The 26,582-nt window shown below is 41.2% G+C and overlaps 2 protein-coding genes across 2 annotated transcripts; one reads left to right on the top strand and one right to left on the bottom strand.

Moving 5' to 3' along the window:
• SFRP4 (secreted frizzled related protein 4) lies at positions 1-8,353 on the top strand. Its single transcript, XM_053467338.1, has 6 exons — positions 1-839; positions 2,830-2,910; positions 4,560-4,625; positions 5,367-5,565; positions 6,023-6,086; positions 8,091-8,353. Exons 1-6 carry the CDS (start codon positions 401-403, stop codon positions 8,268-8,270), a joined length of 1,029 nt encoding a protein of 342 aa, XP_053323313.1. The 5' UTR covers positions 1-400; the 3' UTR covers positions 8,271-8,353.
• A 6,767-nt stretch (positions 8,354-15,120) lies between these two features.
• On the bottom strand, positions 15,121-23,491 carry LOC128497373 (probable G-protein coupled receptor 141). Its single transcript, XM_053467415.1, has 2 exons — positions 23,447-23,491; positions 15,121-16,058 (listed from the first exon to the last, which is right to left on the bottom strand). The coding sequence occupies exon 2, from the start codon at positions 16,033-16,035 to the stop codon at positions 15,136-15,138; it is 900 nt and encodes a 299-aa protein (XP_053323390.1). The 5' UTR covers positions 16,036-16,058; positions 23,447-23,491; the 3' UTR covers positions 15,121-15,135.
• Between the last annotated feature and the right edge of the window lie 3,091 nt (positions 23,492-26,582).

Here is a 26,582-nt window from a genome sequence, read left to right on the forward strand (position 1 = left end):
GAGGCTGTAATTTAACTTGGAAATTAAATGGATTGTGGTGATTTCCCACTGGGGTTGTTGTAACCCTGTCTGACAAAAGAGGGGGTGAGGCATGGGGCATACATGAATTATGCAGTCATATAAGAAATGGATGCAGTGCACGTCACTTGAGAATCCAGTATAAAAGAAGTAGTAGTATTTTTCAATGCTTATCTTGGGAAGCTGGAAGGGGGAAGTTTCTCTGCCTGAATTCTATGAATGTGCAAGGGAAGGGCTTAAACTTTGCTGTTTTCATTCTCAGCAAGTTGCTTTTGATTTTTTTTTAATATTCTGCCAGAGTCAACCTGATCAGTCTTCCTGTTAAGGGATATTAAGACAGTGTGCTAGTTTGAAGGAGACCAGAAGACCTTACTGCATTGCTATGATGTTTGTGGTTTTTGCTGTCCTCTGTGTATGGGCTGAGATGGGAGTCTACTCAGCCCCCTGTGAGACTGTCAGAATTCCCATGTGTAAAGATATGCCCTGGAATATAACCAGGATGCCAAACCACCTGCACCATAGCACTCAGGAGAATGCTATCCTAGCCATTGAGCAGTACCAGGAGCTGGTGGACACCAGCTGCAGTCCAGTGCTGAGCTTCTACCTGTGTTCCATGTATGCACCTATCTGCACCTTGGAGTTCCTACACGACCCCATCAAGCCTTGCAAGTCGGTGTGCCAAAGAGCCAAAGATAGCTGTGAGCCCATTATGAAGAGGTACAACCACAGCTGGCCGGAGAACCTGGCATGTGATGACCTGCCAGTCTATGACCGTGGAGTTTGCATCTCTCCTGAAGCCATAGTCACAGATGTTCCTGAAGGTGAGAAAATATAGTTATTTTAACCTATGATGTCAAATAAACAGTAATGAGGGTAATATTATTGAATTTAGATGTGATGCTGCTAAATTATTTCTTCATTACAGAATCCAGTATAATAAGCAGAAATAACTGTATTCTGTATAAATTCTAAAACCCCAAGGAGGTATTGTGGTCAAAAACAAGGTACAGGTATTGTAAGCACTGCTTTTTTGTGTAGAGTTAGGAATTAATATAGGATGTATTTTCATAGAATAGCAATTCGTACTCATAAACTTTAATGACAGTTGGGCTGAGTTACAGAATTTCAGTTTCTTTTTTCTTCAATTGCAATTTTTTTTCCTAACGTTCCTGGTGTATGATCATCTCGCACCTGTGCAAACAAATTAACAAGCTAAAAAAGAAAGTAATTTGAAACAAAATCCATTCTGTTTAATTTGGACATTTGAGAAAGTGAATTAGAAAAAAAATGTCTTGTTATGGATTTGTTTTAATAACTCTGGAAAGACCAGTATTGCTGTGTTGCTACTTCTAGAATGGTGTTACTGAACATCTCTTTCGCCAACGCAAGTCCCCTTATTGAGGTCTTTATCCCCTCTGCCTCAGATTTTTATTTTATGACTATTATTTTATATGTATGTATTACATCTTTTTGTAAATATGCGATGAACAAAATGTCATGCTTATTTACCAAAAAGGGTGGATTGCCATTTTAATTTACCGATTCACTATACATTCACCTGCAAGGAAAACTTGATTGGCCCTCCATAATGCATAGGGGTGATGAGCTGGCTGATGTGAGCCAGGGTGCGGCCCAACACCAGGCATGGTTTGGCTATACAAGCACACACTGAGCCAAGCTGTCCATAAAAGTCTGTATGGATGCCTGTAAGGGTCAAAATGCTAAGTGTGGAACCCCTGAAGGACTATGGCATGACCAGAAACATTTTTGTGTTTTTGCAATGTCATATTAAACCGTAATGTCCCTCTTTCTTACAGGTACATAAATTATACACTGCTAGTATAAATGGGAAAACAATACCAACAAAAATATTCATTAACTTTCTCTGTCCAGCTCACAATCAGAGAGAACAGGAGAAAGGCAAACAACTGAGACAAAGGGGGTGATTCCAAGCTTTGCTTTTGTCATCTGATGTTAACCATGCATTTGATAACGTGCGCAGAAATGCAGGGAATGGGCTGTAGACTGTCCTCTCAGCAATGACATTAATCTCAGTGACATGGGAGCGATTTTAACTAATTAAATATCAGGTACGTCCTTTACCTGGTACAGCATCAGTTGCAAAGTGGTAAAACTAGCTGGACTCTGGCTTGTTGACGGACTCTTCAAGAGTTAAAGTCGATCCAGTGAGTTAAAAATGTATAACTTCTTATACATTAATAACTTCTTTATTTCATTTATATATATATATATATATATATATATATATATATATATATATATATATATATATATATATGAAGAGAGGGAGAGCAAGAGAGAGAGGGGGAAAGAAAGAAATGTACTGATGTACTAGTCACAACATTAGCCTGGTTGTCAGGACTTACCAGCAGAAATTCACATCACATCAGGCTATTCATCTTTGTCATGTTCAGTGACAATAGTCCCCATGTATCCTGACATATTACTTACTCTTTGCACCAAACACAATGGGTAGATATAGTTAACTTTACAAATCCAAAAGGGCACCCAAAGGATGCATTTGCCGCACTCCTCAACGTTGAAAAGATTAGTAAGCATTTTTTATTTTATTTGAAATAAAACTTAATATAACACTATGCATAACGCAGCCAGCATAAATAAAGGTTCATAAGAACGATTTACTTAAGATTACTAAAAGTATTTATATTGCAGCTGTAGAGGAATCATCATGTCCAGTTCAAGAGGTGTATTTAAAGACTCAAGTTACTCCTGGTGTGCTTGGCATGGCTCAGCTATTTTCATTGGCAAATGGTTTCTTGTTACTTTTAGATATAAAGTGGATGGAGTTTACACAAGATGTCATAGTCCCAGACAGACCACGAATGAATCACTGCAAAAGTTTAAACATAGGTAAAGTTGAAAATGTATTTTTACTTGTGAAACTGTTTGCACACCAATGTAATGCATGGGGATACATGTACTTACACATTTGCACACATATGTTTGGATCAAGTGAAAGAAGAAAGTTTTAAATACAGTTGTCCAAGTGCCTTTTGTGGTGGTTTGGCTTGCAAAAGTTTTTCCTTTAATAAGGTAGTTTATTTGCATTTGTGGGATAGTTCATTTGCATGCCAGGCCGCAAAGTCACAATAAGGTTATGAGTACATCTCATCAGTGGTGTAACCAGAGTTATGGTCACCCAGGGCAGAATAATTGCACCCCCATGGACCACTCCACCATCCACTATGTCTGTGTCCATCTGGTTGTAAGGCTACAGCTGCATACCCATACATACACATATAGACATACACTGCCCTTACACATGCCTGCCCATATATACACACTTACATTGCCCTCATACAAGCCTTCTCACACACATACATGTACATACACTGCCCTTACACACACCTGCCCATACACACACACACACACATACACTCCCTTACACACACCTGCCCATACATGCACATACACTGCCATATCCCAACCAGGAACTGTCTTGGTAGGCCAGGCCAGCTCTGGCACCGTGCCTGCACCCCCCTGCCAAAAGGCGAATGGTAAGCAGGTGACCATGTCTCCAGCCCTTGGCACTTCTAGTGCTTGTCTTGCCCCCTCCACACAGCATATTCTCACTTGGAAATTGGATTAGCCTTTTGAAAGCATTAGAATTTAGAGAATTATAACATTAGGCTTTTATGTCTCTGAAATTGACACTAACTCCACTGTAAGCTATATCTGGTTGCTGACACAGTGACCAGCCTATAGAACAGCCCATGATGCAGGTAAAAGCTTACACCCATACTTAAACCAAATCTTCAGAAAACAAACCCAGCTGTTATGTTCACTAGTACAGGGAGTACAAAAAAAAACATTGAGGAATATGTTTTTCTCTGCTTTCAGGCGGACATCTATTTGGTGTCACACGGCCCAGACAGTTTACAATGCTTACCCATATCTTAACACATTGTTTGATATACCATTTTTATGGGATCATATTATACGTCAATAACTTTCAAACTGTCCCTTTGAGATGTTTCTCATATTTAGATGGACGAGCAAGATGCTTTGTTCAGTACTGCCTTAATATCCTTAAACCCTCACACACTCTACCACATTTGTACTGTGGAGTTATACCATGTGACTCTTCAGAGCTACCAGCTGCAGTATCCTGGTTTTGTGCTAGTAAATTATCCATGCATACGGCCTTTAGGCACATGCCTAGCATGCCCAATGAGTAATCTACCACTGACCTTTCTTGTACCATGGAATGGGTCACCTCTTGCACCTCCACGGAAGTAGTGTTATCTGGAACCAGACTGAATTTTAGGAAATAAAATCCTATTTTAAGTATGTGGACTTAGAAGGAACTTGCAGGTTTCAGTGTGATGTCTTTATAAGATAGCACATGCCGGTACATTCATTGTCAGACTGTCTTTAGCTTTGCATTAGTCAGTTCATTTAATTGGCTGAAAATCAGACTCATTAGTAGTTAGTTGTTTTATTTATGCTTATTTTGAGTTTGACACCTTAGCCATGTGTTTTTCATTATTTCTTACCAGAACGATGCAAGTGCAAAACCATTAAACCTTCGTTAACAATGTACCTCACCAAAAACTATAGCTATGGTAAGTCGTTTCCCTTTGAGAAACACAATGAAGTATCTTAACATGAAACTCTCTGCTTAGACAGATATGAATCAAAAAGAAAATGTTCATTATTCATTTCCATAGTTACATTGAGGATGACATGAGACCATCAATTTCAATACATCCAGTTTCTTCTTTTGATCCAAAAGACAAAATAAAACAAGCTTAAGGTTTAATTTTGCTTCAGGTGAGGAAAGGGAGTCCTTGGCCTGATGGGATTTCTCGTTGGATTAACCATATACCTTGTTTATTCTAATGTTTAGAGCTTTCATGTATATTCATCTTTACTATAAAGGCATTCAGCTCTCTTTAAGGAGTCTATAGAGTTTTCCCACGAGTCAACATTTTTTCCATTGGATATACGTACTGGGTTTGGTAAATGAGGTATGAAATAGAATAACAACAGTCTAGACTCAGCCTTCTGTTCTGGTAGTGGCAAAGGAGGTGCCTATCATTTTTATAGATTGTAATATAAAGTACCAAAAATGGCCTGTAATTAACTAACTAACTAATAATGCAAGACTTAAGCTAGGAAACAATAATTCTAGCATAAGCAGAAGTTGATGTGTTGAGTCAAGCCATGAAAATGGAAACATACCTCATTGATTTTAAACAGAGAGGAGAGCTTTAAAAATGTATTTAATTCATTTGAATTTTGCATGATCCAAACAAATGAAATATATGTGCAATTTGTAATGTCACTTGACTTGCAATTCCCAGTAATCCATGCAAAAGTCAAAAGTGTCACAAGAAGCAATTGCAACGAGATAACTACGCTGGTCGAAGTGAAAGAGACCCTCAAGTCTTCAACTATTATCCCAAGGTCTCAGGTGCCTCTCATTACCAACTCATCTTGTCAATGTCCCCATCTGTTGCCCAATCAAGATGTTCTTATTATGTGTTACCAATGGCGCTCACGGTAAGAATTCATTTTTTGATATTTTTAGGAATAGGAAAGGTTCTCATTGGCCATTTTAGGATAAACCTTGATCCAAATTATTGAGGTGTTTGGCCTGTCCATATACCTCAGATTCTAATGCTGAGCTGACGACTGATATCTTAAATTCATTGTAATTCACTTTTTGTAGCCAAATATATTTAAATTTCAAAAACTTGCAACCAGTTGGCATAAAGTCTTATAGTAACAAAGTTCCTAATGGAAGCAGTGTCCTCCGCAAATGTTAAGGGATACTATTCCTGTAAAAACCTGTTAAATGCAAATGTTTCTGCCTTCTTCTCATTCCTACATTTTGCATAACTTAATGTCTGGGTTGGATTTATCATTATAGTCATTATTTAAATGCAGAAATGAACTCATGTTTAAATATAGTTTATAATGCATACATTATTAAACCAATATTACCTCTCTCCCCCAGGATGATGCTTCTTGATGGCTGTTTGGTTGAAAAGTGGAAAGACCAGTTAAACAAAAGGTTCAAGGTACTAAAAGCATAACCTGTCATTGCCATTTTCTCCTATATTAAATAGATAGTAAAACAAAGTAATTGAATACCTATAATAGCCCTTTAAAGCATAAGCAGTCCTTATAACATATATATATATATACATATGATATCAATGGTTTTATGCTTCTGACCATAGGACCTGATTGCTTATATGTTTCTATATATTTATTACTTGGAATGTTGGTCCACTACAAAAGACTTCTCATACTCAATAAGACAGTTATTTACCATTTTCTTTTTTACATAAAACCAGTTAAACAAGGCAAAATAGTGTATTTTGCAGACATAACCATGTTGACACAGTCTTCATATGCTTGAATGTGAGATAACATTCTTTTAAATTTACATAATAACTCATTTGATTATGTGATGGAAGATCAAGTCTACCACTATGAATTCTCTTTAGTCAATTACATTCTTGTGAGTTTGCAATTAAGTAACTTTTGTGAGACAAACTCCAAATGAATTAAGACTAGAAATCTGACAACGGTTTACCTTGTCTCAGCGTGACCTGATTTATTTTGTATAAAGATCAAAAAGGTCAGAAATATGGGTATTCATTACCCTCTCCTCAAATTGCTGATAAGCTGGAACAATGCTATAGTTACTGTTTTTTTTTATTTTGCCTCCAAACCAAATGTATTTTTACTAACAGTTCCAGAAAATTCTGTTACCATTTTTCTAATATTTACCGTATTGGCTCGAATATAGGCCGCACTTTTTTCCCCCACTTTAAGTTTTTAAAGTGGGGGTGCGGCCTATATTCGGGGTCTAGCGCCCGACGCCCGGGACATGCAGTCCCGGGCGCCGGGCAGGCAGCGGGGTTAAGATACAGATCCCCCGCAGCGGTGCAGGGGACCTGCATCCTTCTCCCCGATACGCTCAGACAGCCTCCCCTGCCAGCACTTCCCACGGGGGGGGGGTGCCGGCACGGGAGGTTATCTAAGCGTTTTACCTCTGCCCACCCCCGACTTACCGGAGCAGACTCCCGGGTGTCTTGCGGGGCCGGCGGGAGACATTTACGCAATACGCAAATGCAACTTCCGGTAACGGTACCGGAAGTTGCATACGCGTATTGCGTAGATGTCCCTCGCCGGCCCTGAAGACACCCGGGAGTCTGCTCCGGTAAGTCGAGGAGGGGGGGCAGAGGAGGACAGCGGCAGCGTATCGCGGGGAGGGAGGACAGCGGCAGCGTATCGCGGGGAGGGAGGACAGCGGCAGCGTATCGCGGGGAGGGAGGGCAGCGGATCTCGGGGAGGGAGGGCAGCGGATCTCGGGGAGGGAGGGCAGCGGATCGCGGGGAGGGAGGGCAGCGGATCGCGGGGAGGGAGGGCAGCGGATCGCGGGGAGGGAGGGCAGCGGATCGCGGGGAGGGAGGACAGCGGCAGCGTATCGCGGGGAGGGAGGACAGCGGCAGCGTATCGCGGGGAGGGAGGACAGCGGCAGCGTATCTCGGGGAGGGAGGACAGTGGTAGCATATCTCGGGGGGGGGGGACAGTGGCAGCATATCTCGGGGGGGAGGACAGTGGCAGCATGTTTTTTTGGTGCTTTTTTAAAGAAAAAAAACTTTTTCTTTAAAAAAGCACCAAACTTTTAGGGTGCGGCCTATATACGGGGGCGGCCTATATCCGAGCCAATACGGTAATTGGGCAGAATGCTGTTTACCCTACCGCCCTATGTTTTGTGGCATGTGGAGAGAACAAATATGTGGCCCAGTTCCCAAAGTCCATTGTACAGCTAGACTAGGTCCCCTGACCATCATTAGACATAGGCTAAACATGCTTACCTTCCCATATTCCTTTGTTTTGGCATAATTATGATGAGTATATATGAATAATCATGCTTAGAACATGCTACTGGGTTCCCTGCCTCCCATTCTATTGGTTAATACATCATTTAGAAAATGAAGCTAGGTCTACAATTTTAGTTATAAACTTGTATTTAAAATGTGTGATGTTTGTAACATTATATTTTTTAGAGGTGGGAACAGACATTGCAAGAACATCAAGTTAGAACAGCTCAACAGAAGACGAAAAGTATAAGTCGCACCGGGCGCAGTGGTCCCCCAAAACCAAGCTCAAAACAAGCCAACCCTACCCCTGCAAATACAAAAAAGAGCATTAAAACCAAAAAGGACCAGAAAGATAAACGGGCATGAGCTGCAAATCTTTTCAAGCAAAAGACATTTACATAGCATGATGAGGGTCGTTAGCTGGGATCAGAATATTATTCTTAAAACCTTCCATTGGATACTCTCATGCGGTATCTTCCATGTACTTTTGAATTACTGCACTTTACTTTTCAATGATATATACTGTATATGTATGTATATATATATATATATATATATATATATATATATATATAACTACTATGAACCATAGTTTTGGTTTGTATTACAATATAAAGACATCTTTAATCTTAGAGCGCGCTCAACAATCAGTTATGGTGAGTTGAAACATATCATCTCATCTTAATAACTGTGCACTTTGAATGACAACCCCAGCCCTTCTTTCAGGAGAAAACTCACCAGGGTCTGTCCATAATGACAGCTTGATGTGGTGACATGAGATTTTTCATCTCGCCTCAACCCACCCATATCTGATTAATTAGCAAACCCTCCCTGGTATGTTTGTTAAAAACTAGAGTATATATGATTAGTCCTGTAACCTGTGTTTAACATTACATCATAAGTGTACTTTAGGCTGAATTCTCTTGTTTACATGTATTTAATAAGTGACAATAATCAGTGTCAGGCAAAGTTTGTAGGTATACAGACATGGGTGTTTCATACCTGCAGTAAGTACGGTAATGGTTCTTACCCTAAAATAAGGTTGTGTGGAGATGATGATAATCCTTCAGTATATACACAAGAATTGGATTCACTTTAGATACCAGCCAAAATTAAATTAGGCTTGATTCAGTTTAGATTGAAGTTGCACTCGATGAGGTCCCTTGACACCGGGGACCTTTTCAGTGCCAAGTGTGACATGCTTGACAATTCAACTTGTGGGGGAATGTTCAACCACTGATAATTTTCATTCGTCTTGGTATGCTTATGTTTTAAAGGTTCCCCAGGGGACCTCTTAAGATATCCCCAGATAAGTGCTGCATCATGTAGAGAGAAGTAAAATAAAGTTATCTGCCATTTTGCGCTCCATGTCTCTTAAAAACTTTGTTTAAACTTTTATTGAATTCCTACATCTGTCTAGAAAGAGTCCTTTCATTTTTCCAAAGCCTCTCCGCCATGTGTTACATGACAGCAGTCTGACCACCTACAGCCACTCGCATCTTCCATTTCATGCTCGTCCATGTGAAACAGCAAAGCTTAGAGATCCTAATACACAGTAGTGACTGTTATTGAGTGAAGTGTTTTTTTGTGACTCGTGTGATGGGAGTTATGTGTGATGGGTTTGAAGTGTTTCGAGTTCTAGCTGTGAGGTATTTTGTGTAATAGGATTGGTAGGTGTGAGATGTTTTATGTGATAGGTGTGATTGGAATGAGGTCCTTTTAAACTAGAAGAGGTAATGCCCTTTGTATGATGCCAGAGATTAGCAGAGTGAGCAGTGAAGAAAGACAGGATTGAGGGGCTCCTCTGAATTGTTTTCAATAAATGCAAGTGTCTTAAAGGCAGTCTGGCAGCGTCATCCCCCCTGCTATGCTCACAAATGACTCATCTAGGCTTAGCTTGCTCTTTATAGCCCCTAATAGGCCACTGGTGGCCCCAATCAATTTACCAGGTACCCGAAAAATTAGAAAATATGGACTAGACTTTTCAGTACACAGACATCCTGTTAGTGGGTGGAGAACTGGCCACGGAACCCAGATACTCTACCCCAGGAACCCAAAATATACAGAAGAAAGCATAGCAAATAGTATACTATATTCTCCTTGGGGCTGTACTTTCCCACTATACAGGCCAGATACCATTTAGAACTGCACCTCTCACTATGTCACTCTATATAGCCTGGAAAGGCTTTCCACAAGATTTTGGAGTGTTTCTGTGGGATTTTCTTTCCCATTCATCCAGTACAGCATTTATGAGGTCAGGCACTGATGTTGGACAAGAAGGCCTGGCTTGCAATCTCCATCCCAGTTCATCCTAAAGTTGTTCGGTGGTGTAGTCATGCTGGAATAGAAATGGGGGTGAGAGAGTGTGCCCAGAGGCTTACTATAAAGACAGTATTTTTATTCCATTGTGTTTAGCTTTGTAAGGGCTTTATACCCCCCACCTGGTTAATTGACCTGTACTAGGCCAACACACATGACTTTGATGCCCTGTTCTATTCCCTTTTTATAATGGAACATTCAGTACACGTCTCGTATAACCCTTTGAATGTCTGCAAGTTGTGTATTCTTTCACAAAAGATCTAGTAAAGTCCCTCTGTTACTAGAGATAGAGAATGTTATTCCTGTTTTCAAATGTTTCGGACAATAATTTGCTTTACTTTTGTAAATATAAACAAAAAACCCTCCTTTGCCTTTCACAATGAAGACTAGGACTGTTGTTTTTCATAAACATTAGTCAATGCTCCGCAAGAAATTGGGCCCAATTTGGACATTTCCACTTAGGGTTGTACTCACTTTTGTTGCCAAGGTTTAGACATTAATGGCTGTGTGTTGAGTTATTTTGAGGGGGCAGCAAATTTTGTTGTGTAAATCTTGACACGGTATAATATGTGTAATATATGTTGGCAGTAAGATTTCTCCTTGGATCAATGATCTTATATTCGGTCATGTATATCCCTAATATCACTCACATATTACCTACCTACTACCTTTGACCTGCATCTTGGCAGGCAGCCAACACTATACACCCACACACATCAGTTCTGCAAAATGTTTCACACAATAAAACATGTTGCAGAGACAACACATCAATAGAAATTGTCAGGTCTTTCCTTTAAAGACTAGTAAAGGCATTTCTTCTTATGCTTTAGATTTAACATTCTATACTATATGTATTTATTATTTATTCACTAAAGTGGGAGTGGGCAGGAGTGTTGTGGCCTCAACTTACATCAGATATGTATTTCAGTTGGGTAGTCAAGTAGACCATCAATGGCACAAGAACCGGACCACAGATTTTTTGCACTGCAGTTCTTAGGCTGTATGTCCCAAGTGTCTTCTTTATTTAAATGTCTTTATTTTAAAATACTGGCCTCTTGTGGGTAAAGTAGGCCAGAACACTCACAAATTGACATTCCAACAAGACTTGGGTATGTTAACCCCTTAAGGACCGGGCTCATTTTTCGTTTTGTACCCTGTGGGACCGCAGCTGTTTTGACACTATTGTGGTGCTTGTGTTCAGCTGTAATTTTCTCCTCACCCATTTAGTGTACCCACATAAGTTATATATTGTTTTTTTCAGGACAAGATGGGCTTTCTTCGGATACCATTATTTTGATCGTATCATCTTATTTACTATAAAAAAAAATAAAAAAAACATGGTGAAAAATTGAAAAAAAACACATTTTATGACTTTTATTTGAAAAATCTTTTACTCACCTAAAAAAGCAAGTAAAAAAACTAGCTAAATAGATTCTACTACTTGTCCTGAGTTTAGAAATACCCAATGTTTTTATGGTTTTTTGCTGTTTTTTGTAAGTTATAGGGCAATAAGTACAAGCAGCGTTTTATGATTTCCAAATCTTTTTTAACAAATCTGGTCAGTCTGCCTCCATCTCCTCTTTGGAACATCTTTGAAGCCAGTTAACTCAATTTAACCCCCTCAAACCATATATTTTTGAAAACTAGACACCCCAGGGTATTCCAAATGCTGTTATTTTAACCCTTTCCATGCACCAATTATAGAACTACACTTTGTCAAACTTTGTAATAGTAATTTTTTTTATTTTTTTTTTCACACTGTACTTTAGTTATAGATATACAGGTCCTGATATATGTCACTGTAAAACAACCCCCCAATATGTGTTCAGGAACATCTCCTGAGTACAGCGATACCCCACATGCATGGGTTTGTCAGATTGTTTGGCTGGTAAAAGGCTACTTTTGGGGCATGCGTAATCCAGGTGGTCATTTGGTCATTCTGCCTCCATCTCCTCTTTGGAATATCTTTGAAGCGGGTTAACTCAATTTAACCCATTCAAACCATATATTTTTGAAAACTAGACACCCCAGGGTATTCCAAATGCTGTTATTTTAACCCTTTCCATGCACCAATTATAGAACTACACTTTGTCAAACTTTGTAATAGTATTTTTTTATTATTTTTTTTTCACACAAATTGTACTTTAGTTATAGATATACAGGTTCTGGTATATGTCACTGTCAAAAAAAAACCCAATATGTGTTCAGGAAGATCTCCTGAGTACAGCGATACCCCACATGCATGGGTTTGTCAGATTGTTTGGCTGGTAAAAGGCTACTTTTGGGGCATGCGTAATCCAGGTGGTCATTTGGTCATTCTGCCTCCATCTCCTCTTTGGAACATCTTTGAAGCGGGTTAACTCAATTTAACCCATTCAAACCATATATTTTTGAAAACTAGACACCCCAGGGTATTCCAAATGCTGTTATTTTAACCCTTTCCATGCACCAATTATAGAACTACACTTTGTCAAACTTTGTAATAGTATTTTTTTTTAATTTTTTTTTCACACAAATTGTACTTTAGTTATAGATATACAGGTTCTGGTATATGCCACTGTCAAACAACCCCCCAATATGTGCTCAGGAACATCTCCTGAGTGCAGTGATACCCGACATGCATGGGTTTGTCGGGTTGTTTGAGATTTAAAATGCCACATTTGGGAAGTGCGCTTTTTTTCTCCATTTTGGTCAGTCTGTACCTATGCCCTATCTTTGAGCTTGGCCACTCCAGTTTACCCCATCAGCCATTTTTTGTATATATTAGACACCCCTTGGGCATTTGAAGTGCTTTTATTTTAACTCTTTGTTGAGATTTTTGAGAAATTTTAGCACTTGCTCAAAATAATAAACTTTATTTTTTTATTTTATTTTATTTTTTAATACTTTTTTATATTTTTTTTTTTACACATTTTGCAATGTACTGGATGGTTCATCTAGTGACATCACTGCATAATTATTTTTAAATGTTAGCACTTTTTTTTTTTTTTTCCATTTTTTATTTTTTTTTTTGAATATTTTACTAATCACATAGTGATTAGAAAGCTGGGCTCCATTGACTTGCATGGTTGAATGCAGTACCTGTATTCAACCTGCAAGTGGAGCCAGAGTTCTCTAGAGGGTCTGGAGACCGTCTAGCTAACTCTCTCATCTTTATTGTTTATTTTCCCGGGCCGCCGCCATCTTTCTTGATGGCGAAGATCACCGGCAGCTGCGGCTGTGACCGCTCTCCGGAGCGGTCACAGCCCATCCAAAGGTAAGTGTTTGGTGTCGCTGGATGCCTCCTGATCGAGGCATTCCAGCGACACCATTTAAGTTTAGGAGGCGATCGTCTTTTAAAACGGGCGTCCGCCGCCATACAATGTATGGCGGCTGTTGACGCCCCGGGGAGGGGCCAGACATGGCCCCCGATGCCGATCTCGGCGTTACTGAATGCCTCGACATCGAGGCATTACAGTAACGCCGTTTAAGCGAAGAAAGTGATCGTTGATCACTTTCTAAGCTTATTTAATTTTATGACGGTTCAGGACCGTCAAAGGTCATTTAGCGACCTTCATGTCATGACGGTCCTGAACCGGCAAAGGTCGCGAAGGGGTTAATGAATGTTTATTTATGTGGAACAATCTACTCAACAATACATATATTCAAGGGGTATGACAAGACGAGAATTGACAAACAGATACATTAGGTCGAGAGAGCCCTGCTCGCAAGTTTACAATCTTGAGGGAATGGGGTGACAAACATAAGGCACAGAGAAAGGATGAGAGGTAGTGTGGTGGTTGTATCAATGACAAGGAAGTTCTAGCAGCTAAGATGGTATGTCCATACTGACAATGGAAGAAGGTCATCACCTGGCCTGATTAATCATGTTTTCATCCACATGAATGGCCGGGTGCGTCGCCACCTGGAGAACTCATGGGACCAGGATACATCCATAGAGGCCCCACCTTGCAAGTTACAGGACTTAAAGGATTTGCTGCTAACATCTGGTTACCAGATACCAAAGCACACCTTCAGAGGTCTAGTCTATGCCTAGATGGGTCAGGGCTGTTTGGTGGCAAAAGGGGCACCTACACAATATTAGGCAGGTGGACATAATGCATCATTATTATTATTTTGTTCCCGCATCCTACTTAAATACTAAAAAAAAAATAGTTTTCGTGAAAACATGTATATATCTAATCAAGTAAAGATTTGGTTTAGTTAACACCAATTTATAAAACTCAGCTGAATTGTTACTTATTTAACCCCTTGGACATGGGACTGTGTTTATATCCCACGCACCAACAAACATCCCATCACACCAGGTAAGGGGAGGCAGCCTATAGTCAGGAGGGTACAAGGCACAATAAACAGTAACAAAAAGCCCAAAGCAAACTTCACAGATGGTTGATGTGCAAACCTTACATACCTAGGAATTTACCAGGGTAGAGTAACAAGACCTATCCTTTTTCTGAAAAGGGTTGAGCTAGTCTTGTATTGGGGCAGGGTCAACCCCAGATAACGTTAAGTAAGAAGGCACCTGGTGGGGAGCTAAGAGAAGTAGAAGCAGAGTAAGTGGAACATAGGCAGTGGGTGGCCATGACCAAACACTCCTCCCTTGTATGACGAAATAAGAAACTGACCCAGGGAAGGAGGGCTTCACCTACGGAGACTCTAGGTCAACCCCAGAGAGTTCCCTGATTTGATATGTTGTCCTGTTCATGCATACATAAATGTAGTAAAGAAAACTCTAGCAAGATACCTTACCATACCTTATATATTAAGTAATTTTATTTTTTGTATTTAAACTTGTTTACATTTATATAATCACATGCTAAACCAAAAAAAAAATGAACAAGGGTATTTCATCGACTGCAGTAACGTAATAATGTGTAACAATGACAAAACAACATCATTTGAGGCTCATAAATTATGTCCTTTTATTTACATTTACACAGACCCATGCCATGCTTTGGCGTACCTTCTGGAAGTAGGTTTTCAGTGAAAAGGATATGAGATCCAAACAGCAGAGGGCAGTAATACTCAGGAATATTTCATTGCACATAAAGAAATGTTGTGCATGATGTATGTAGTAGATCCTGAACAAATGATAAGGAAAGAAACAAATAATCATGACTGAAATGAAGACTAGACTTTTTAACTGAGCCCAGAATTCTTGATGAGAAAAAACAGAGCCGTGTAGTTTTCTCACAACTTTTACGATTATAACAATCTGTACAGTCAGAAGACTGAGACCTAGTGTAATAATAACTGCAGTTGCAATGTAGTTCATGATGACCACATAATGATTGGCAAATTCCATTTCAAAACGAAAACATTCCTCTGTATTATAGCTGCCATTTACACCATACCGCCAAAAGAACAAGGGCAAAATTACAACCAGTACAACTATCCATACAGCAGAACTGGCCACCACTGAATGCAGTGTCCTGTAGAACTCAATTTTGTCCTTATGTTTGAAGAAGCTGATGCATCGGATTCCCAGTATTGTCACATAAAACACACAGCAAAGATACATATGAATATGTATCATTGCACTGACCACCTTACAGAAGTAAAATCCAAAGATCCATTTCTTTTGAATATAATAAGCAATCCGAAATGGTACAGTGAGAAGGAATACACTGTGCACCACCAACAGGTTAATAACCGCTGTTGTAGTCACTGAACGTGTGTTTGCCCTACAAAGCACGAAGGTCATTGTTACAATGCCAGCGGATCCTCCAACAAACGCTGCAGAGTAGATTGTAATTAGCATGTTGTATGCAACATGTGCAGGCAGAAGACACTCTGTGTGGTTGTCCATCATTTGTGCGATTTTGTAAAAGTGACCTGAAAAAAAGCATTGACATTTGATGAATAAGCAATGTAAAAGGATGCAATTGGCCAATAAAGTCAGCATTGCATTTGACAAATAACATTTATAGTTAAAAGACAAAAATACAGCGAGTCTATTTTTTGCGGCTCCTAAGTTGAATTACATAAATTGGTTCTAATGCCTTTTGGAACATCTTCATGCTGTTAAATAACCCTTACGTTCAAAACAAGTATGTTTTTAACATTTTTGTATTTCCAACTATATCCACTTTTAAATTGATAAACACCACTACATATGTTCATTGTCCAATAAAAGCTTTGGTGAGTGAGAGATGCTCTTTAATACCCATTTGAGTCAATGAAGCTGAAGTCTTGGGAAAAGGTGGCAAAACCCAAAATAAGTAATTCATTTACTTACCTAGGTTCTTTTACTGTGCCTCAACCCACCCTGATAAAGGCTGCCAAGGAGACCACTTAAGGTGAGGATTCAGCTAATCACCATGAATAATCATACAAATCCTGAGAAAGGCATGTTACCACCTCACACCCAGTTTTTATTTTTAAATCGGCAAACACCTAAGAATTTCATGAGTATGCTGGCCTGGAAGCCTAATCCAACTCCAAACGGGAAATGGAAGAAAAGTGCACATAACTGGGCAAGGAGTGGGGTAAAATCTACTTTGCTACCTGGAGCTTCAGTAATTAATTATCATACCTGAAGCCTCAGGAAGATCCAAAGAGTACACCTCTATGCACATAGAGGTCTATTGATAAAACTGGAAACAAGAAATGTACGTTGAAAGGGGGCAGGGGTAAAATATGAAACTGTTAGGTCGGGACCTAGACAACACCAGAAGTGGACCCACTATGCAGAGACGTGCAAGTTGCGGAGCGTGTAAGTCCAAGGCGGAAGAACCAAATAGGGCCAGAGACAGAGAATCGAGGTCAGGAGATAACGAGGTCAGGTCAGGCAGCACAGGAGCAAAATCCAAAGACAATCCTAGGTCGGGGCAGGCAGCACGGGAGCAAAATCCAAATATCAATCCAAGGTCGAGGCAGGCAGCACGGGAGCACAATCCAGGAAACAGTCCGAGGTCAGGTACACGATAAGGCAATGTAGCAAGTATAAACACCACAGTAGCTCATTGAACGGGCAATGATAGAAGCCAGGAGTGAGTTTAAATAGGAACAAGGGCAGGAAAAACGGACAGGGGACCAATGGGGGATGTAGTGACGTCACTGCGTAATGGCGTCGGAAAAACAAACAAAACAAAAACGAGTGCTAAACCCGCGAGCGCTGCAAGCGTGCCGCAGCACCTCGCTTATTACTCTGCGAGTGCTGCCGGCATGCCGCGGCAGCTCCCGCAACAGTGTCTTGTGGGCGACTCACGGCGGTTCGTGAGCGTGCTGCGTCTACACACACGCCCCTCCGTGTGCGTGCAGTACACACGTCACTCGGAGAGGGCGGGCGTTTGCAGACGCGAGTGCGCCGCCCACCCGCGATCGACCGACCGCGGGACAGCGACGGGACCGGTAAGCGCAACAGAAACTGTTCTATGGGAGGTATTGACCTTGAGCTGTGCCTACGCCTCACCCCATCCTTTTCCTGGTGCGGTAATGGTTAAAATTAAAACCCTTTTTGGGAGACCTATGTCCCTTTGCCCCAGTGGAGAGGGGGGTTCAAATGCTAAAACCCCTATAAAGAGGCACAGCCGTCATCCTGCACCTCCCCCAAATCTCAATCTCTGTTCTGTGGTTTGGAGGGGTAGTGTTCAAATATGAATATTAAAAACTAATTTAGATTTTGAGAGTCCATTCGGAAATGATCTGTCAAGTAACCAATCCTCAATTCTGGTCCATGGAAAAGTGCCATACAAAAATATTAAATAAAGAAGAAGCCCAATGAAAATGGAAAAAATGTGAATCATCCATAGACTTTTATGGGCCCCACTGACTTGAATGGGAGCTTCCGCACAACAATTAGGTTTGAAGTGGATTATTTTGATTTTGTTTGGGCACTATACTCCCTGGTTAACTTATTACCCCCACCCCACCATGTTTGGTGTGAAGGGAAAGAGAGGGGGTGAATGTTAGTTTGCACTCATCTTTTCTACTATCAGATGAGTTTCATTTAATTTGCATGTCCTCACCTGCATCTCACAAAGTCACTGGCACTCATGAACAATACACAATTCAGAGAATATGCTAGTTGTCATGTCAGTGCATGCAAAGGTATAAAAGTCACTTGGTCACTTGAATTAACTGGACTAACCACATGAGTTAGTGAATAGGCAGAGGTATTATTGGGTATATGTCAATATTATTCAAGGCATAGCAAAAGGGGCAGGCAAGCTGATATCAGTAATAGTAATAGTAAAACCCCCTTACTGACAATCCGCAGCACCTTCAGTCCTGCCTGAGAAAAGATGGCGGACCCAAACCCTGCCACACACAAGATGGCGGGCGCAACCTCACCAATCCTACAACGGCAGTGTGAGGATTCCACCCTGTTAGCCCAGACTCTGTATTTGTGTATAGGTGTCATATCTGCTGTAGCCTCTAGAGGGCACCTGTCAGAACACAGTACCCTGTATGCTAACGACCTGACCAGCTGCATCTGCTCACCTGGGTGTAACCCTCCCCTTAAATACCTGCTTACTCCTCGATTCAGGGCCTTTGCATTGCAGTTTATCTGGCCCTGTTCTGCTGCTGGCAGTATTCTGTTTTCGATTATCCCGTTGTGACCTGGCTTTTCTTCTGACTTTGACCTGGCTTGTTCTGACTCTCCTCCTGGATTCCAATTTGGCTTTGATACTGTCCTTCTGGTTCTGACCTGGCCTGCCTGACTATATCTGCTCTGTCTGAGGGCTCCCTGCCGTGTGCCCTGCCTGAGGGCTCACTGCCATGTGTCTAGTGCCCTGACAGTTTGTCCAGTTCCCTGTCTGAGGACCTTTCAGCCGTGTGTCCAGTTCCCTGTCTGAGGACCTTCCAGCCGTGTGTCCGGGTGTCTGTCCCCTATCCGTGTTCCTGCTGCGTTAATATTCTAGCCACAGAACCCTGTCAAGAGACTTACAGCCTGTACTTACCTGTTTTGCCAGTTTCTTCAATACAGACCATCTCATATTAAGGTTCAGCCTGCTGTGTTTCATTTTGCCTGTCTGTACTTTCGTTCTGTTAATGATGTATATTGGGGTACAAACTGAGCCTCTGATATCCCCTGCAACTGGACTCCTACCTGACCTGCTTACCCAAGCCCTGACAGGCAGACACAACCACCTAAAGCGCTCTTACCAAGATTAAAAGTCCACAACACATGCACCATCTCCTGGGGATGTATATAAAACTGTTTAAATCACACTACTCATCTGAGTTCTCCTAGTGTATGTACATGGTTGTCCAGGGGGCGCAACCTCTCACAGTTGTCCAGCATCACCACGGTAACCATTAAACATCTTTCCCTTCCTTTAACTAAAGGTCAGTTAACAACCCACTCCTCCTCCTCCTCAGTGCTTCCAGATTGTTGAGCTGCCTGTTGCTGTATTGCTGTATTCCTTATCCTCCTATGATTCTGCATTACCCTTATCTGTACCTCGTCTTTGGATATATTGCCCTTGTGCACTTGCTCACCTTCCTACTTACTGTTCACATGTCCAGTGAGGTTTGGTTCCTATTGCATGTGTGTGTGAGCTGTCTCCTGCCACCAGATTTCACCTTTCACCGTAAGAGACCCCTGGCATTATAGTAACATACACTATATGACCGAAAGTATGTGAACACCTGAATATTACATATGATTATCCTCAATCTAAAACAAGACCAAGGACTGACTAAGCTTTGAGTCTTTAAACCAGGAAAAAAATGGCAGACTTCATTGGTTGATGTCAGAGGAGGCCCCTGCCGGCGACCAATAAAGTTGCTCATACGGACATTTAAAATCCTGTCGCCAAAGTTGCTGCGTAGTGCGTACCGCATTTACCCCGTATTAACCCCTTCTACAAAAAACAGCAAAAAAACAAACACGCAGAATGTACACGAATATTCGCCCGAACGCAGGGACGCGGAAATATTCGTGGAATATTAAGATTTTTTTCCCCCACGACGACGAACACGAAGAGTTGGCCGGCGCCTAAGTCTAGTATTTACCTAATTTTTAGACCTGCTAAGAACAGATGATTGCTATCATGTGATGATATGTAAAACCATAGAATTCAAAGAGGGTGTTCTTTCTTTTTTACACAACTGTGTGTGTGTGTGTATATATATCTCAATTCCAAATATTTCAATGTTATCACAATTTCAAAAATTAATATCAACCTTTGGGAGAATAAAACTGCCAGAATCAGGGGCGTACCTAGAGTATTTGGCACCCGGGGCGGATCCTGTATGTGGCACCCCCCCACACACACTTTAAAACTACCTGGCCGAAACTGAATATGACCCCCCACACACACCATAAAAAAATATAACACTTTTATTTAAAGTAAGTAACACACCAAAATAGGACAAAACAATTAAATAACAATAGATATAGATATAGATATAGATATATATATATATATATATATATATAAATATATATATATAATTGTTAACAGCAATCACATTCCTATCATGCCCAGGCATACCCAGATTCCAGGAGGCACTCGCAGACTTGGCATGATAGGAGTATGATTGCCCTATCTACCCCTTCTCGCTCCCTTCTGCCCTATCTACCCCTTCTCACTCCCTTCTCCCTATCTACCCCTCCTAACTTTCTACCCTCTCCCTCTTTGAAGTTCACTTACCTTTCAGGAGTCCTGCGGTGGGGGTGCAAGGCCTCTGTCTCCCAGCTCTGCCACTGTATGGAACAGTATAGAGTGATGGGAGTTATGATGTACTTTAGAGCATAATTATATAATGAAAAATACATTGGAAATGGTACAGCATAACACCCATCACTCTCACACACTTACCAATCCACACACATACCAATCCACACGCATACCAATCCACACACATACTCCAATCCACACACATACACCAATCCACAAACACATACACTAATCCACACACATATACTAATCCACACACATACCAATCCACACACACACATACCAATCCACGCATATACTAATCCACACACATACACCAATCCACACACATACACCAATCCACACACATACCAATCCACACGCATACCAATCCACACACATACTCCAATCCACACACATACACCAATCCACAAACACATACACTAATCCACACACATATACTAATCCACACACATACCAATCCACACACACACATACCAATCCACGCATATACTAATCCACACACATACACCAATCCACACACATACACCAATCCACACACATACACCAATCCACACACACATACCAATCCACGCATATACTAATCCACACACATACACCAATCCACACACACATACCAATCCACACATACATATACCAATCCACACACACATACACCAATCCACACACACATACCAATCCACACACATACCAATCCACACACATACCAATCCACACACACACTAATCCACACATACACACCAATCCACACACACATACCAATCCACACACACACACCAATCCACACATATACTAATCCACACATACCAATCCACACATACACCAATCCACACATACACCAATCCACACATACACCAATCCACACACATGTAATTTGTCTCAGCATGACTTAGTCTCCTTAGCTCTGCCACTGTATGGAACAGTATAGAGTGATGGGAGTTATGATGTACTTTAGAGCATAATTATATAATGAAAAATACATTGGAAATGGTACAGCATAACACCCATCACTCTCACACACTTACCAATCCACACACATACCAATCCACACGCATACCAATCCACACGCATACCAATCCACACACATACACCAATCCACAAACACATACACCAATCCACACACATATACTAATCCACACACATATACTAATCCACACACATACCAATCCACACACACATACCACATACGCATATACTAATCCACACACATACACCAATCCACACACATACACCAATCCACACACACATACCAATCCACACACATACCAATCCACGCATATACTAATCCACACATACCAATCCACACACATACCAATCCACACACACACTAATCCACACATACACCAATCCACACACACATACCAATCCACACACACACCAATCCACACATATACTAATCCACACATACCAATCCACACATACACACCAATCCACACACATACACCAATCCACACACACATACCAATCCACACACACATACCAATCCACACACACATACACCAATCCACCAATACAGCTCCTTTTCCTGCTCTTCGCTCCTCTTCTTCAGTTCTTCTGTCCTCTCTGTCTTCTTCCGGGTCAGAGGGCAACTTCCGGTTGTATACGCGTATTGCGTAGATGCCCCCCGCCGGCCCCGCAAGACACCCGGGAGTCTGCTCCGGTAAGTCGGGGTGGGGGGCAGAGTGGCATATCTCGGGGTGGGGGGAGGAGGAGGAGGACAGTGGCAGCATATCGGGGGGAGGAGGACAGTGGCAGCATATCTCGGGGGGCAGTGGCAGCATATCTCGGGGGGGGGCAGTGGCAGCATATCTCGGGGGGGCAGTGGCAGCGGCTGTATATCTCGGAGGGGAGGACAGTGGCAGCATATCTCGGGGGGGGAGACAGAGTGGCAGAATGTTTTTTTATTTTTTTTGGTGCTTTTTTAAAGAAAAAAACTTTTTCTTTAAAAAAGCACCAAACTTTTAGGGTGCGGCCTATATACGGGGGCAGCCTATATCCAAGCCAATACGGTAGATAGATAGATAGATAGATAGATAGATAGAATTTGTAAAGTTTTTATGTTTTCTATGATAATATATTTCTAATACTTTCACAGAATTAATTTATCTTTGGTAATTGAAAAAAATAAATAATTGATATAGATATATATATATATATATATGTATACTTACTGAGTACAACTTAAACTGAATGACATGGATGTAGGATGTGGTAAATTTCCAAATTTACAACAGAATTTCAACAAAATTACAACAAGTATTTCGACTGCTATAGCACAACACATATTTATGCTATTGTATGTACAGAACTGAAAATCAGTATAAGCAAACAAATCCAGATTTAATACATTTTGAACAAGATTCAGAGTATAAATAAGTGAAGCTAGCTCATACACAAATACGTTTATGGCTTGAAGGAAATATGATCTCTATAAACTGAACAGTGAATTAAGATCATTGTAAAATATACATTGAGGTAATCATTAAACATAATGAAAACATACACTTCAACAATTAATTCCGTAAAATATCTGAAAATATTAATTAGGTAATCATGTGTGCTAAAAACTATAGATAGCTTAACAGTACTTACTTTTCTGCTAGCAGCTGCAAAACTTAAGTAGTGCCTTGGTTAAAACTCTCATCACATATGAGTTTACTTCCCCAAATTATATGACAATCATTAACCAATCAGCAGTTAGAGCTGCAGTACGTAGCTTGTAGTTTTGGAGACTGACACTTCCAACTCAACATGATGTACTACAATAGGGTCCGGAAGCCTGAGGCCAAAATTGCGCTCTACTTTCATTTCAACATTTCTGCAAAACATACTTGTTAGTACATACTGAAAATAAACAAAAATCTCAATATATGGTGTAGCATGACCACCATTTGTCTGATTGCTTTAACTCTATCTGGCTAAGCTAATACGTAAGGTTTTCTTTTTTGTCAGAGAAAATGCGGCTACCTTCTTCTTAAGTAAATGCCACCATGGGTTGTCTTTGCCGCAATACTTATCAATTTATTTCTATGCCCCATATATAAGCATACCTGGGAACTTCTCGGCTCTGGCTACCCGGAGCCTTCCCTTGCGGGACGCGACCAGGACTGCACACTGACGTCAGTGGGCGGTCCCGCTGATGTCGGCGGCGTTCCTGCTGACGTTGGGGGAGTTCACGCTGACGCCAGTGGGAAACACCCCCATTTAAAGGAAGGATTCGGGTCTTGACCCGGGGAACGAGAGTAACAGCGCTCACCCGGCAATCTCCGGGTCAAACCCTGTTTATTGGGTACATAAACCTAGACATAATCCTGTAATCATCTTAAATATCGCTTCATTCTTAATTTTTGCCAGAAATGAAAGTAGGCATTGTTGCCATGGAAACTGAAAAAGCATCCTAAAAGTTGTTCGTAGGTGATTGAACCTTTAGAGGAAATAATAAGACTGATCTGCCAAGATTACATTGCATAACGTATAGGGAGTACAGTTCATTTTTCATCAAGAGGAGAGCACCTTTAGGTTTGTATGTTTCTATAGTAAATGTAGGTATTTGTACCCTGGCTGGACCCTTATTTGCCACAGATCACTTTGGTGTATGGGCTTAGACAGGGGTAGATAGTGTGTGTTTTACGTGGCATAAGTGAATTTGAAAATTGGCTAAGCTGTCCACCCTGAGCTAAAAGCTGACAGCACACTATGTTAGGCCTACCTGGTCCAGGAGAGGTGGAATACTATGCAGGATGGCCGAACCATGCACTGTCCACTATCTAGCAGAGAGATGGAAGCTGCTAGTAGGAGACTGAGCAGAGGACGGTAGTAGACAGGGCGCCACAGCAGACGTAAGGTTAAACCGCAGACTCTGAGCAGGACAGCAGATGATAGGTGCGCCACAGCAGACGTAGGGTTAAACCGCAGACTCTGACAGGACAGCAGATGATAGGTGCGCCACAGCAGACGTAGGGTTAAACCGCAGACTCTGAGCAGGACAGCAGATGATAGGTGCGCCACAGCAGACGTAGGGTTAAACCGCAGACTCTGAGCAGGATAGCAGATACCGGGTACGTCACAGCAGATAAAGGGTTAAAACAGAAGCCGGGGTCAAAGTCCAAATCCAGGTCAGAACCGATAAGGCAATCCGGAGGGAAGCTGGTGCGGATAGGCACGGGTCAAGGTAGGACGGGACAGGACGGGTATGGGAACGGAGCAGGCAGGAAGGGGTTAAATCAGGCAAATTACTGGGAAACTCAAGGAAACAGACGCTGAGTTTAACTTTAAGAGTGCCGGTATGCACGCGTTCATGCCGCACTCGACAGGACGGCAACAGACCATGCGGCTGGAGGACGCGCCGAGCAGCGGGTACACGGCTACCCGCTGCAAAGGTAAGGGCTGTTCGTGACACACTAAGTATGTGTACACTTTTTACTTCCCCTTTCAATGAATATATGTTACCAATTTAAGCTTTCATCATGTTGTTTCTGAACATTAATCAGGAAGTGGTCTACAGGAAGTACCTGCATTTTGTATGAATTGGTTGACAAATAAATTGGGTAAGAGAAAAAATAGTGATATGAAACCTAAAATAAACCTTAACCCCTTTGTGTTTTTTGCCATTTTTAGAATATCTTTGTTCACCCAAGATTGCCCTTTTCCATGTTTAATGTACCCATACAAATTACATATTGTTTTTTTTTCAAGGGCTTTCTCTTTATCTCACTTTTTTGTATAATTCTAAGATTTTACTAGTTTCATGACGTAAAGTCATGATTTTATTAAGGACACGGAGGCGAGTATTATAGTGCATTCTCTTACTTTATTACTACTCCCTCAGCAGCAAAAAATACAGGAAGTAGTTAACTGAAGAGAAAAACCATATATAAGCTAGGTTTCCATTTGGTTTTTTTTGCTAAAAACGCCTATAAAAACGCCAATAGCGCCACCTGGCGTTTTTTTTGTGAAAAACGGCTGCAGCCAGATGTTAGCTGTAATTCAATAGGAAATCGCAAAATGCCATTTCCACTTGGCGTTTTTCTGTTTGGCGTTTTTTCAGTCCTCTTTGGCGTTTTTCTGCTTTTTTGGGCTCTGTGGCAGTTTTTCAAAATCGCAGCATGTTCACACTCTGGCGTTTTTTGCAAGAAATAGAAGTCTATGGGAGAGAAAAAACGCCATGAAAAAGCCATGTGGGTTTATTGCCTTGGCGTTTTTTATGGCGTTTTTTCCACAGTTACAATGCAGAGGATGGACCCAGTATCTGTGTGTCCTACGAGAAATAGGCTGAAAACAAACAGTTTCACACAAAACAAAGTCCTGGACTGGTTCATATTGAATTTTACACCATTTGGAACAGCATGCCATTACAAACAAACATACGCGACCGGATCCTGCGTGCCAAAAGCAACAGCAAACAATTTGCACCATCATTTGGGGCCAATCTTCCCAGAGGAGCAGACATTCGGAATAAAGCATGCCTTACAAACCACAGAAAAGAGACAAAAGGGTCTACCAAGTAAATGACATCAGGAGAGGGCATTTGCCATTTATCCTAATCCCTTTTAGCTGGGTGAAACTTCTAACTTGTAAAGGCTGGAAAAACTGCCTAAGGTCAAAAAAAGCAATTTCCACAGAAAGGCTAAAACGCCAGAAAAAACTCCAGAAAAAACGCCAAAACGCAGGTAAATGCAGTGGCAGTTTTCTTGGCGTTTTTCCTGGCGTTTTTCATCAAGAAAAAAAC

The sequence above is a fragment of the Spea bombifrons genome, chromosome 5 (genome assembly GCF_027358695.1).
Source record: "Spea bombifrons isolate aSpeBom1 chromosome 5, aSpeBom1.2.pri, whole genome shotgun sequence".
In the NCBI taxonomy this organism is placed as follows: Eukaryota; Metazoa; Chordata; class Amphibia; order Anura; family Pelobatidae; genus Spea; species Spea bombifrons.